The sequence below is a fragment of the Mya arenaria genome, chromosome 1 (genome assembly GCF_026914265.1).
Source record: "Mya arenaria isolate MELC-2E11 chromosome 1, ASM2691426v1".
NCBI classification, from domain to species: Eukaryota; Metazoa; Mollusca; class Bivalvia; order Myida; family Myidae; genus Mya; species Mya arenaria.
The window spans coordinates 5916644-5933050 of NC_069122.1; the positions used below are offsets into that span (position 1 = coordinate 5916644).

At 32.7% G+C, this 16407-nt stretch overlaps 1 protein-coding gene across 1 annotated transcript; it reads left to right on the forward strand.

The window, feature by feature from the left end:
• The first annotated feature begins 326 nt into the window (after positions 1-326).
• On the forward strand, positions 327-6820 carry LOC128234890 (uncharacterized). The gene is made up of 3 exons (XM_052949502.1): positions 327-1004; positions 4923-5029; positions 5728-6820. The coding sequence occupies exons 1-3, from the start codon at positions 956-958 to the stop codon at positions 5980-5982; spliced, it is 411 nt and encodes a 136-aa protein (XP_052805462.1). The 5' UTR covers positions 327-955; the 3' UTR covers positions 5983-6820.
• Positions 6821-16407: the final 9587 nt, after the last annotated feature.

A 16407-nucleotide genomic window follows, 5' to 3' on the forward strand; every position in this document is an offset into this window, starting at 1 on the left:
TGACTCTAAACAGAGTCTACGTTATTGTTTCTTCTACGCAACGTGAAAGCAATACTGATAACCCAAACAAACTAATCTACAGAAACTAATTTGATAAGGCAAGTTATCAACAAATACATTATTCATGATCGCGCAGGTCGCTATACACCAACTAACTTCGTTAACGCTGCCCGAGAGAGAACTACCAATATAAAACACACGACGTAGAAAATTATCATAGCAAAGAAAATAGGATTTCATACAGGTATTGCACTAGGGGAAACAATGAGAGAAAGAGGAAAATTATGTCCTAATGATGCGTTTGTGAAAATGTTAGATTTAAAGGATAAAAAAGCAGATCGGGATCTATTATAATATGTTGCAAACTCAGTTACAAAAGCTGACCAGTGGTAAATATTTGTGATTTAAAAATGTTCACGATTCAACGATTGGATTGAAATGTATAATGTGGATGTACGATACAAAGTTGGATACAGGATCACAGTTGGACAATATATAGAGTAAACGAACACAGTTGAGCAAGGTTTTGAATATATGAGCAAAATTGAACATTGTATAGGAAATGTGAGCAAAGTTAATCAACGTATAGGATATAAGCAAAGTTTAACAATGTAAAATATACACAAACAAAGTTGAACAATGTATAGAATGTATGAGCAAAGATGAACAATGTGTAGGATATAAGCAAAGTTGAACAATGTATAGAATATAGGCAAAGTTGAACAATGTATAGGATATAATCAAAGTTGAACAATGTATAGGATATAAGCAAAGTTGAATAATGTATAGGATATACGAACGAAGTTGAACAATGTATAGGATATGAGCAAAGTTGAACAATGTATAGATATAAGCAAAGTTGAATACTGTATAGGATATACAAACAAAGTTGAACAATGAATGGGATATAACACAACTGCATAATTTCTTAAAGGCAGACTCGCGCTGACTGCAGATGGAGTTGCTTCAGACGTTAGCTCTTGTGAGCACACTTTGGACAATAGGTATACACACCATTTGGAAAATCCCCTAAATTAATGGTAAAGCATTACATGATATAATTTATAGCGTTCGTATTTGGTAAATTCTTGTATTGTACGTGAGCCGACGTTTTATTCTATTAAGACGGTGGTAAGTATTGAGTCCAGCCCAACAAACAAATATACAACTGATCCAGTTTAAAGGCAGACGTATCAAGGTCAACCTACGTTTATACCAGATATATTTATATATCACTGATCTTGCTTACTAATTTGCCTTTATGATAAAAGCTAAGACATTTGATATGTCGTTTTATTAGCCCTATTAATTTGAAAGTGACAAACAATGCTTAAATACACATTATTTCCTGTTTGGAAAAGTATTGAATGCTTGATTTAAAATAAAACACAAATTTCTATAAAAAAAAAAAACCATAATGATTGTTCATGATGGTTATTGATGTGCTTTATGTTTAATTTTACAGTTCCATTTATTTTTTGAAAGAAAACAACAAAAGAATTACCAGTAACAAAGATATGTCTTAAATTGTGTGTCTATACTTGGCTAAAAACAAGTTTAACACAAACTACGCAATTTGACCAAAATATTAAGTTCTTTCAGGAGCCATTTTTTCTGCAGAGTATTCCAATAATTCTTAATCTAATACTTAACCGTTATAAAATGAGTTTTTCAATGACATTCCAAAACTATCTATATCAATTCTTAAGGCATTTCTTTAGGATGAACGGGCATTATTTAGCAGTTATTGTTTGCAATTTAAGAAATAGATATGTTTTCGTAAGTAACATGTATTGATCAGCCTTTTATCATCCCTGTCAATGAATCCCCTGCTTATTCCTGTATATAATTGTTATTTCTAACGTTTTTAAGAACATTCTCTGCAGAGTCACATACCTGTGTTCCTTCAAGCTATGGACGTTATTTCCATTAAATGGGCACAATATATGTTGATACAAAGAAAATAATATTTAGTGCAATTTAGACTTAAATGATCAAAACAAAAAACAGCATTTGATTAAGGTACAGATAAGTTGTATGAGCGAATAATACTTATTGCGTTCAGTGTCATCGCTAAACCTTCACCTGCTATTAAGTTATCTGACTCCATATAGCATACAGCGGTGAACTCAATACAAACTGAAATACATTATATTAAGGTAAAGGTTCTGATAAGACAATAGAAATAAAGGGAAAAACCAAGCAGCATATTTAATCATTTAAAATTCAAAGACCAAGGTAATACACTAAATGTACCATACCTAGTTCAAAAACATTTTAAGGTATTAGCCATGTAATACAACTCGGGAAACATCGGGTAACATCGACATATATCGCCACTCGCCGTAACAGATCGCGACGAACATCGGGCGTATTCGGCCTGTACCGGATGTTGCTATTTTTAGAAACAGAAGGTATTTCCCGGCTATTAATAGGTCAATAATGGAATTTCTACATCGTAGGATTCGGAAACATTGTGATGTTTTTCTCATGAATATACGTTTAAAATAAATAAACACTAAAAGTACACGCTGACAGTTGATTACGATACATCTAACAATTTGAGTCATTACAGTTAAACATGGATTATAAGTGAAATATACGCGTAAGAGAAGATTTTCTCTCGAAAAAACGAACCGTCAACAATCGGCATGGAACTGCGATATTCGTATCAAAGGGCTCTGAATGTAAGTATCCTTGAGCAGTTTTGTACGTTGATGTGTTCAAAAACGTTTGTTTTTTAATTTATCTTTGGAATTCTTAAATCATTTTTATTAGCTAAATGTTTAGACAGCATGTTCATATATTACATGTACTTATGTACATGTTACATATTTATATATGTACTTATGTACATAACTTATGTTTAAGATATGATATGAGTATGTAATCTTTAAATTGATTGTTTTATTTTAGAAAAATATTAGACATAAAATTTTGTTTAAAAATGATGTGGTTTGGTACGTGACTTATTTCTAACATACCACACTACATGTACATACCCGTTATTTGTTTACAAAATGCATATTTTCAAAATTAACCTGTGAAAAAAAGTTGTATGTGGTTTGTGGCTTGAAGCCGCATCTGCTAGGACACTATTGACATTCATTGGCTTGGTGTAGATCTCGTTAAAACCCCATACTGTTGTGAATCATTATCAACCATATGCACAACAACTACACATTTGTGCCTACCAACCCTTACTCTTGGCTAAAACAGATATTAGTGCAGAATGTATAATACTTGTGCATTTTTATTTTACGGTGGTAGTTTCTGCTGGTTGATAATCAGAAGTCTAATTTCTTCCAGGCAGGAAAATGACTGAATATTACTTAGTCAACAACACTGGGTTATGAAGAATTCCAGCCTGCATTAAATACTATGTTGGATCCTTGAGAGCGGATTTGACAGCCATGTCCATCCACAAGGCAGTCGCATCTGATTGAGATGATGTGAGTATTTCATATAAAACATATTTGACTTGGTTTTTGTTTTTATAAACCTACTGTATTCAGTAATCAAGTGGTGGTGGTGATGGTGGTCAAGTGGTGGTGGTGGTGGTGGTGGTGGTGGTGGTGGTGGTGGTGGTGATGATGATGATGATGATGATGATGATGAATTTTATTGATAAATTTAATAATTTTCTTTATATATATACATGTATGTATCAGCTTGTTGTTGTTTTTTCAAAATAATGTCAAGAAATATTAAACTGTTTATATTTTATTTTGTATATGTATGGCAGTATAATTATGTATACTAATTAGTTAGAAAGGCTTTAAAGTACAGCTTTTTTTTCTTTACAGCACTAAACATTCTTGATGGGTAAAGTACCTGAAGGTGCATGAAAACCATATCAGCATTGACTCAGCATTGAGTAGTTATCATCTGTGCACAAACTACAAAGTACAAAGCATGGGAACAGACCAAACTTCAAATGTTGAAGAGTGAAGAATTATTGTGAAAGAAACTAATTGTTAGAATACCAATGACAAAATAAAACAGATATACATCAAAATACCCACAGAGATTGTTTACATGTTATAATATTAAAAAAAATATTAGTTGAGAACTTTCACTCTGATATTTTTGGAGGGGCGGCTGAGCCCACTTAGTGTTCTTGTTTCTTCACATATTTTAGTTTAAAAGTACACTAATTTGTTTTAAACTCTGTATTCTGAGTTAGTATCATAAGTAAAATTCATTTATTTGAAAGAGTACATTTTATGAATAAGTCCAATTAAGCTGTATAATTTTTTACAAGAAAAAGGTTGATTTTTAAGCATTTTATTAGCTATAAAAATGTATGGTAACATGACATTATGTATATTTTCTTCAAAACTGGACGGTAAACTATCATAAATTGTCTTTTAAATTGTTCAATAGACATCATAGATAATATCTAAAATGATTTCAGCAGATTGCCTTATAGTTAACTATTTTTTATGAATTGTCTAAAACTGCTATATATTTTCAAACATCGAAAAACTGCTCATTTCCGAAGAATCAAAAGATCAATCAAAATGATTTTTTTCCATGTGCATCAATAATGTGTTCGTTTGAACTTTAGTTTTCTGTTAACTGAAGTTTATTTTACCAGAAACTGTTGTGTTTATTTCATAAACTCTGATAATGCGAAAAAAATTCAAATATAGACAAAATATTTACTTGTCGCTCTTTGTAGCCCTTGGAGTTTGGGGGTGGGTGTAATGAAACATAAATAAAAATTTTAATTCACGGTAAAAAACCTTCAAAATTTGGATAAAAGTCCCATAGTGTACCATGATTATAACTATGTTGTCGGTTAAAGCTTTTAAAAAAGTGTGTATTACGCGGCTAATACCTTAAGTATCAATGACTTTAACCGTATACTGTCTAGATATTATTGCTTCATATGACTGTTATTTGACCAATGTTTCAAGTTGAAGGTATCCAGTGCTGGCAGTGTATTGCTGGCAATTGCTCTGAAGATCCAACCGGAAACTACAAGGCCACCAAGAAAACATGCAACTTCGGACAGGCATGTCAGGTACGTTTACGATGATTCAAAGAGTATGCTAAAACGCTCGCTCTGTCGTAGTGAAACCATACATTCCCATGGCACATGGTTCCCTGGACAGACTTTGCAGGTATTGTGCCATTCAATACTAACCTAGACCTCTATGAAAGCGTGTAACTCTGGAAGGGTATGTCAGGTAGAGTATGATTTGATCCTAATTTAGTGTCAACCACAATTCCTCGAAAACATCGTTCATCCCTTGAAAGGCATTTTAGATTCAGTATGATAAACAGTCCCTAAAATGGTGGAAACTACAAGCATCTAACGTAAACTAGGGGTATGATTCTAATCTATCAACATAGTTATGGATACTATCAGAGCTCCATGAATCAATCTATACATCCATGTACAGGTATGTCCAATATTGTTTGCGTCTGGTTTAGCCTACCGTTACCACCATTGCCATGTCACAATACATTCATTACACACAACCGTCATATTTAATTACTGGCTAACAATAAGATAACAACCTCAGTTTCTGAAACTGTTCAGGCTGGTTCAGGCAATACTCATTTCATAGTTAATGGAGACAAATGTTACGTTTTATAAAATGTTATAAATCGGTCAAGGATATCTCAAGTGCTAGGAAATGTGTATTTTGTTTTGCGCAAATATGTTAAAGATATGGTATTGAATGTGTCTTCATTCTTTGTTATTTATCATTTCAGAAAGTATACTTTGAAATGTTAGAGGAAACAGAAAACGCCAACTATATTCACATGTCAACAGTGCGAGGCTGTTCGTCCGAGTGTACCTCACGAGACGACGTTATAAATTGTACGTTGCAACAAAGAACATCACGTGGTTGTGTTCGTAAGGACTGTTGTAGTGATACTGACCTGTGTAATAATGCAGACATTGTGTGGATGGATATAAAATTGTATGTCGTCATAATGGCTGGTGTAATATTGCCAACATTGTGAGGATTGGTGTGTGATGTTATGTCACCAAGATGGCTGGTGTCAAAGTGCAGACATTGTAAAGTTAGGTTGTTCATTATTTGTCACCATAACAGTGCAAATATTATGCAGAAATGTGTCATTGTTTTCCACCATAATAGATGGTATTAAATTACAAACACGGCGAAAGGGATATGCCAAAAAGGCTAGTGTAATCTTATGAGGATAGGTATGTAATTGTTTGTCACAAAAGTAACTAGTGCACTAGTGCCGATAGGTGTCACATTGTTTGTGATCAAGATGGCTTGTGTAACAGTGTCATTGCTAGTTTTGTAGCAGGATGCGTAATTGTCTATAATAGTAAAAACAATATCGTTGCAAACATTGTAAGGACGGGCGTATTTCATTTTGTAATTGTAATGATTTTTAGAACATTGCAAACATCGTGAGAACGGGTATGCCGGTTTCTGTTATTATAATGATTTATGTAACCTTGCAACATTTTTACTGTTCATGATGATTCATGTATCGTTAAAATGTTTTGTAAACAGTTGGGACATTGCATTGTATCCTGATGGTTTGTACAACCGTATATATTTTGTGAGAAAAGGTAAAGTCCGTTCCTCGCTTTTTACCTACATTCATTGTATTTTAATATTATTGTTAAGGTAAAAACAAAGCGGTGTCTCTGGTCCTTTAAAATGCATACATTGTATTATTGGGTTGTAGGGGTATATTGCTACATTCAACTGAAGCACGTCTATATATTATGATCTGTGACGCTTTTGCCTAAAATATATTTAAAAAAGGCTATTAGTCAAAGTTCAACTTTGTGATATGCGATTATGCGACGCTCATCGGATTTCGGCAATTTTTTAATCTTTCCACTTTGCACATGCGCATCTGGCTTGCACAGAATTTGAATGGAGTTTAAGTGTAGTGTATTGTTATTCCCGAACTTCCGAATAGCCATTTTAAAAGCACTGTCAGTTAAATAATAATCAATGCAATATATTTCTGGCGGATTTCGAAGAGTTTTAAAGCAATGAGAAAACAACGTGTTGCCTTCTAAATATTTTTTTGTTCTTGAAATTAAATTTCGAATTTTGTTTTAACTAGCACAATGACTTCATTTTATGAGAAAACCCGTCTTAAAATACAATTAACGAGTCTTCATGTCTTTTCATACTTATATAATTTATAAAGGTATTGAACAGTTCCTTTTGTAGCACATCCTAATGTTGTATGCCCCTCTGTGTTCAGCCAGGGGAGTCTGTGTATATCCCATATCAGACCATAGAGTGTGTTATCAATATGTCAATTGGAAATTCAATACCTTATAAAGACACTTTGAAAATTGATTTAGGACATTGAATTGGATTGAAATACAATGCACAATTAACAACACCATTTTTAAACTATAGAATTGTTTGTGCTATCAGAGCCCTCTTGAACAAAATCATTGAAAATAGCTAGATGAAAATGGATTTATAACCACAAATGTTACCTCGTACTTGCATCGTGCAGATGTAAAAAAAATATTAAACGTAATTATTGTCTGCATCACGTTAGCAGCATAGGGAAACTATCTGTTGTTTCTCAATTGATGAAGATGAGGAGATTTAAGTGATGTGTTATAGAATTGCGCAACCTTATCAGAGCTTGTACCACAAAAAGAGAACTGTGTCTTAACTTATGTTGTTTTATCCGTTTTGGCAAAATATAAGCCTTATTTTAGCCATGAAAAAGATATTTATTATTTTGAAAGTACCCATGACATTTGAAACGCCAAACACCACCGTTTTTCAAACAATTTGGACAATTTAGTTTTACAAATTAATTAAAATATTAAAAGTGCAGTACATATATAACTGATGTTCTATTTTCCGTCGCAATATATTTTTGTTGCCATATTGTTTGATTACATTATATGGTCGATTATGATATTATTTGCTTGTTGCGGAGAATTCATTTATGTGTGTGTAAATATATTACTGAAAATATTTATTCCGAGTGTGTTTAGATTGATGAAAAATTTATAATACTAAAATGTAAATAACGATCATGTTAAAATGCGTCCTAAAGTTGAACATCGGAACTACAAACATTCTGGTTTTTCCCTTGTAATCATCGGTTTTAAACATCGTTGAACTGCTTTAATTGACATGCGTGGCTTTAAAAAGAATAACATCATTGATCGTCTACACGAATTCCTATTAAATATGTTTCCTTATTTGAACCGAAATGGGAATCATTTATGTGAATTTCAGATAAGATCTAAAGATGTGTTACATTCAAATACAAACTACTCATTATAAATTAATCAGGATGAAATTACTGGGAAATATTGAACACGTGTGCAAACACTTTTTAGAGAGAAATATGGCGGAGAAAAAAACATAATATTGACATTAAAATAAGCATAGTAAATATATCTAGAGAGAAGTCAGTTATAAGTGATTGTGAATTTTAAGACAATTTGCGTATTTAAGAAAAATGTTAGTGCCATTTTAAAAGCGTTGCAGTATTATCTTCTTAACAAAGGCACATTATTGTAAGAGTAATATGTAAGTCCGATCAAAATCTCAAAAGAGAATATCGGGTTTCTTGTGTTTGAAAACGTGTGACGACAAACTTAGTCAATAAAAGCTTTCTGTAACTAACACCAAAGAATTCGAACTAAAGTTGAACCAAATATTGAAATGTAATTTTATTATTGAATGGACATTTTTGTCTGTTCTTATTGAGTATCACAAAGAGGGTGATGCATGTACTTATACCAGATTTATCAAAAAATAACAAACTATAAAGTTTCCGTGCTGACATTAAAAGCTGTCACCATAACTGCAAAGTTACTCCAATAACGTTCGTTCTGAGTAATAAGTAAGCTGAATATTGAAAATCTTAATTGAATCATACTACGATTGCCGGGTTGCATGGGAGAAGCTTTAGACCTTGCTTTCACCTTGGTAGGAGCTTAATTCACATCTGGGGCTTCCAGACGTTAGTTTGGAAATCATATGAGGGAAAGACTATATCCAACCTCAACTGTTTGGTGAGCAACACTTGTCAAAACAGATTGCTGACCATGCTTGGAGCCATACTCACATCCGTACCTGTAATTGTTTAACCTTTCCGACATAAAATGATATGTCCATATATATATATATATATATATATATATATATATATATATATATAGTGATATATATTACGACCATTTGGATATATTAATGTTATGGTTTAATGGTGGAACATAACCTCTATGAAATATATATTTGATACAGCAACCCTGTTCTGGCGTAGGTGTATACCCTAGGCGGCGAAAATGTAAACAAACTGTACAACGAGTAGATCCAGCCTTTTCAGCGTATTTATGAGAACATTGACCAGTGTGGATAATGTTTAATTTTACATGGCCCTCCGTTTCAAAGTCAATTGAATATACGAACGTCCTGGTATGGTATAACCAATCTAGTGACATGTGTAAGAATATGTGGACAAAAACATGAAAAACTGGGAAGTCCTTTCCGTATTGGTGCTACCTGTCCTCCTGTCCTATTCGAGATTTACAAACACGTACAATTTGACATCTTTCTTTTCCTAACGTGAATGGCCGTCTCAACATCGAACACATGTCTCGTCGAAAGTTGTCTTGTTTCGTTATATCACCTACATTCTTTTTGCAATTCTTCAGTATGGCGTTTGCCATACCATTGTCCGAGACTCTAAATTAGCCTGTTTCGCAAATAAAATTATCTTCTGTTGAAAAACTGGCGCACTAATAGAACATCATTTGGTTTTCATCTAATTGTCTGAAGCTCATTCTCAAACGTAAATATATTTCGAATGTCTGGACGATGCTCCAGCAGGTTTAATTAGCTAGCGGTATTCGATGTTCAAGATGTCTACATTTTTCAATATCACAAACAAATACTCCATAAAAATAATAATAAAAATGACGTACATTCGGAACTATGAATTTCGCTTTCACGTAATTGTAGATGACAAATTGTTATTCCAAAATCACGAAATTTCTATTACGTATTTGAATCGTCGGAAGAGTGTTCTCTGTTTAATTTAAATTTCAAATTGCCTTGACGATGTTATCCGTTGACTGTATTTCATGAATACAAAAAGAAGCTTCAGTGACGACCGCATCAGTCCAAAATTTAAATACGATGATGTGACAAGACAAAATAAGTTATATAAGGGTACATATCAACATATAAAAATAAATCTCTAACACGCAAAACATCGCCGTTGGTTATTATGACGGTATAGTATTGCCTGTTTCAACTAGGAATCGTGACCATGCACTATTTATTAACCAGAACAGTATGTTTTTTTAAGTCTGTATGTCGTCGACGTTGTCATTTTTTTCCTTTTGAGAGACTACGTCTTAAATCTCAAAACAATACGCAAGCCCTCTGGCTAAATAAAGATTACATGGTTACTTAATGTTAACTATTCAAATAAAGAACACATCCGAACAAGAAACAAGTATCCGTACACTATTTAAAATTGTTTGTCAGCAAGAGGAAACTCTGACGTTAAAAATGTGTCGATTAAGACTTATTGTCCTCCTTTCAGCAGGACTAGTGTCAGAGTGAGGAGACTAAATCTGAAAAGAAAATGGCATCGCATTTATATGAGCTGTTTAAGTACAGAATTGATATACTAATGCCTTTTTCGCAAGAACAAACACAATACTCTCTTATCTTAAAAGGACACTCTTATTCAAAATCAATACAAATAGATGCATAACAAACATAGATTTTGACTGATCAACCTTTATCTACTTACTAAGTAATGCATTGATGTAAAATATTAATGACTCATATCAAGATTGAAACCGTGCTGAAAACACAAAAATATAAGATACCTGGTGAGTGCTAAAGGTCTTTTCTGATTTACTATCGTCTCTGCATCTTTCTTTGAAATTGAACTTGGTATTCTTCATAAAAACCTTTGTTTTCGACATTTAATCAACCTCTTTGGTATATTAAAACAATTGTCTTAATTGTGATCTATATTATTTTGGAGTAAGAGTGCATCTTTAAATTCTAATAATTATGTGAAAAACTACAGAAACGAGCTCAGTAGCCAAAAGTTTAAGCATAAACTCCGTTTGATGACACAGGGTAAACGCCAAAACATGGAACACAAAAACAAACAAAAATCACAAATTAAGTTTGTTTTTACCTAATTAACATAAATATTAACACAAACAATACTATGTACATATTACGGCTTAAATAAACCTGTAAAATAAAACGGACACAATTTGCGTGTATTCTATCTAACGGAAAACTATAAGTACTAAAACGTGTCAACTATTGGTAAACTGTTTCCTGAAGAGTAGGTCACGAATATTTTCAGGCTAACCGGTTTTCAAATTTCAAACTAACAATGACATATGTATTTCTATATATAATAAATATATATTGGTATAGGTATATATATAATTATTATATAACATATGTGAGCGTATGCAATACCTCTGGTGTAGAAATTCTTACTTGAATCAAAATAAGTACGCTTTTAAAAGTTGCGAATGATCGCTTAAATCTAGAAGCATGTATTAAATATATTTGTTCACTTTCATGTATACATTTTGACTATATTGTTACTAGACTAACAGATTAGACAAAGTGTTACCTTAACAGTATTAAAATAATGTTAACTGATTCAGGTAAGATTATTACAAAAGTTTATTTTAAAGTTTTCTCTAATCTTGTAGCATTCTCGTTCACCAGCCTAACGTACCTTTCACCTGAGTGACGTATGTTAGATTTTATCACGATCGAACCTCTGAATGAGAATGTCTTGTATTTGTTATCTGGAAAACAGATGCACCGATTAATGGACTCATAAAAAATGAAGTGCATTAGAAATGCATAAATGTCTGTACAAATACTGTATACTGTTATTGTTGCTGGAATAAATTCAAGAGAGGTTTCGTTGCTGTCGACTTCAATTCCCTTTCGTCTCAGCATTTTTTGTTTCATTTTTATTTTACCAGCCTCTCATTAAACTTAGTTAAAATACTAAGAATACATTCCGCCTCCTTAGGAAACACTTATTTCTCTCAATGCTTGGTGGTATATTGGTAACACTGGCAAGATCAACACTTATTTCCAAGAGCCTTGAGTTGTTATAATAGGAGGAGTATGCAGAAACACTGGTTATATCTGCAAAACCATTGGAAAATCTCGGCACAGAACATCCATTCCCTTTCAATCTTTTGTGTGCATGGTAATTGTACTAAACGGCATCTGCCAACTGATTGAACAGTCTCTGACCAGAGGTAATACTGTCTTCCATCCATTAAGACCTAATTTTATTCCCATTAATATAAAAACACGAAGATGTTCTACATAATTATATAGGACGGGTTACTGATTTGTTTGAAAATCGGTACTCTTCGAAAAAAAAATCGATTTGTTTTCTTTGTGCACGCGCAAACATAGTTTCCAAAATAATGAAATTCTGAAAAACTGAGAGTGTATTTTTTTGTCCAGATATCTGAAATGTGCAATTGGTAAATGACATGTAATACATGAAAAGTCTTTAGGCAACACACTCAACGTCTTTTACAGAGAAGCTCTTAAACTCGCTAATTCGCAAATAGAAAGTTTTGACAAATTGGGTACACTAATGACACGGTTTTCACTTAATTGTAGGGTTCATGTTCTCAAATTGCGCAAAGCTGTCTGGACGATGTTCAACCAGCAAATATAATAAGCTAAATTTCTGCAAAATCAAAAAAACCTGTCAAGCGTTGTGTAATCATGTTCAATAATTGAAGTTAATAAGCAGTATTTCGAACGGTTGTAAAGGTTTGGAAATGACAATTTAAAAAAGATGCAAACCAACCTTATCAACCTCAATTACTTTAATTGCATTTGCAACTTTATTAAAACATTTATTATGATCGATTTTGGATATGACAAAAGACAAAGGTTAATCTGTTTTACACAGGCCTCATCAAAATATTAAGGAATGTATTTTCCCGTTCAGTTTCTTAATTTATTTTCGTTTTGAATATCCCACTAAAATCAGTGATTGGGCTTACAAAAATGAACAGTTCCAAGGTATGTTCAGAATTAAGTTAAAGTGAGGGAATTGTTTTATGCAATACAGATCATGTTTTAAAAGCAAACTTCAATCAAATTGAGCTTGCCTATTTTCAGCCTGCTCCAACAAGTGTTTCCTCATTACTGATATGTATTTGTGACCAGATAGTTTTTATAGCCCAATGACTTCATTTTTGAAAAGACTGTTGCCTTTTAAATCATTTATTTTCGAAGTCATGTTTTCATGCAAGCATGAAAACAACATTTCACCTCTGTTTGAAAAACATGCTTACCTGAAGCCGCCATTTTGTTTGATATGATTGCCTCCAATGCTCAAACGGTTGATATATGAAAACCTACACATGGTACCTTCACATAAAAAACCCACTGCTGTTACACAATAAACAATCCGCAGACAGAAAGATCAATTTTGGCATAAAAAAAAGTCGTAGGCTGCAATAAAATAGGTACATTTTTAAATTAAAATGCTTCTGTTATATGGCACCAGATGGTCACACGCAATACTCTTACAGCTGACACCTACAATGAACTATTTTAAAACGGTTCTTAGTGGAATTCAATAAAAGGCAGATTATCTTTTCGATCAATTCCTCGACAAAGTACAAATACTGCTGAAATAATAGTAAATCTGAACAAACATTTGAAGCTTAATTCCTAGTTTATAGCAAACATTGGAACAAATGAGATTACACAAATACGCGCTTATCAAACAAATTAGTTTAACCAAATCCAAATCAAGCATTATCATTTTGTTTCGTTTTCAATATATTTTCTACAAATCCTTATTTATATTACTACGGATAAAGAGGCAGAATTTTGTGGTTGTTATGTCATTACGCATGAATGTAACAAGCGTTATTTTTATTTTGTATTTGATATGCGTCTGTCCGATGACTCTGTGGATGATAATGTACTAGAATGTTAAACGATTTTTCCTCTCAATTCCATCTTTTTTAATATTTACAAACTGTCTTACTTAAGTTGCTCGATGATCGGTTCGATCTGCTTGTTTCATCGTCTTTTACAAAATATTTAAAGAGCTTCGTGATTTGACGTACCCAGACAATTTATTGTCCAATTTAGGGATCATAAAATCGTGCAAATTCATGCGGTTGCCTTAACATTTGTATTTTATGGCGACATGGGTACTACAAACCAGAAAAGAGTTGCCCATAAATGATTCCGTTTAGTACCAATAGATTTGTTTCAATGCGGAAAAAACACATTATGTCTCTTTAATCTGGCGGGTTTGTTTGTTACATAATTACAAACATTAATGTATGATTGCTGTAATTTACATAATGCTTCTCCATTATTTATATATAAAAAACTCATTTAAACGAGTATTATAAAAAAGCAACTGAATAAAATCATAGTATGGAATGTTACACTGCCTTTTATGGTTATCCATAGACATTATTATGAACTTCATCAACTCTAGTATCTTTTTAAAACAAGTTTAATGTTTTCGTTTCATACTGGTCACATGTTAACAGAAGAAAAAGCACAGAAGCAATTATCCCAACATTTGCGAGTTGTTTCATGCGTATTTACATTATGCTGAATTTGGAATAAGGTAAATTATGCGTTAATTGTCTGATAACTCTTATATGTAGGAGCTTTTAGTTTTCTATCATAGACGCTGACGCATGCTTTGAGGTTCACAACATATGTTAGTTTCGGATAATTAATTTCTCTATACTTAATAAGCTTGTATGTGACACAACCTTTTATTCCTTCATTTAATAGTTCCTGAAAAGTGCACGAAAAATGCGTTCAATCCTTAAATGAGACTTTCAAATATTTGTTTCTTCTTATGACACCAAGCTAATGAAATAGACGGGTAGATCATGGTTCAGACACTGTTTTACTTACCAATTATCAGAGAGCATACTTCCGACGAATATAATACGTAATAGTAATTACGTGTCATTAGCATGGCAGTTTGACGTTAAGTTTACGCATTGGCTGTAAATTTAGTCGTTTCCGGGTAATCATCTTTCAGACAGTGTCGTAATTTTGTCACATTTGAGTACACGTTTCCGATAATTAGATGAGTATAGAAACATTATTACGCCGATTTGTTGAAATCTAATTTTTGTTGGGAAATTAAAGTGTCGGGGAATAATACGACATAAGATATTTTAAAAGTTGGTAAGTATCGTTTTATTGAACATTGTTGCCCTTGAGCATTGTGTCTTTGAATAGAACATTGGTTAAATGTTATACTACTGAACTTGTTTTTGTTGTCTTCATTATTTTATTTGTAAAAAAATCATTCTTGATGACGGAAGGAGCAATTTACTTGAGAATAAAAAGGTTTGTTAATAACACACGTCATATTTCTATATGTTAAAACAAAGTTTGATTTCGGTTATACATACTATTTTCCTCTGATCGTTAGAAAACAATTACGCTTTCTTTGGAAGCAGAACGATTCTTTTATGAGCCATACTATTGTAAGATAATCATTTTTTTATAACCGATACTCAAATCTACCTTTTTCAATTATCAAATCGAACCAAATCGAAATTTAACAAAATATTCGTATTAAAAATGCATTGACGTACAATATATACTATTGTGTTTGTCTTGAATATGGAATGACAAAAACTCTTTTTAAAAGTATGCTTGTTGTAATGGAATCCACCGGTTAGAGCGGTTTTACATTCGGCTCGATTCCGAGCTTGAGTGTTTGTAAGTTTGGTTAGTTGCCGAAAAATGGGTACTTCTCCCCCAACCCCCACTAAACAAGATCATACTCTCGCGAAACATCGTGCCAATGAGAGTAACTTTGCATAAGTAATCATAATTTTCACAATCGTTGTAAGATATATAATGATTTAACTAACTTTAATATTTATGCTATCCTGCATTAAGTGGTGATATACAGACTCATTTTATGTATTATGTTTCAATGTTTTATTGTTAGCAAAATAAAGCATTCGATATTGATCAATTACGGATGGTAATAATCGTTAGTGGCCAATACTGGGCACCCATCGACGAGTATTCTATTAAGTTTTATCTCGCCATCAGCTTTTGTTACTATAATGAGTGGCATGAGAGTCATGTACAAATGAAGTAAATGAAGGTCTTATAAAATGGACTCGCAAAAAGGCATCATTTAGACGCCTGTCTATAACGTAGTACAGATCGCAATTAAGTCGATGATAAGCATCGCTATACAGACACAATACTCCTATCGCGTACTACTTCTTTTTAAGCCCCTTTCGCAACAACAAGAATGCCAATGCAATAGGAAATGTAATTTCTTAGCAACCGAAAGCTGGCTTTCAGTTAACGAAAATGGATTTTGCATGTCTGTTTGACAAACAAATAAGCTTTG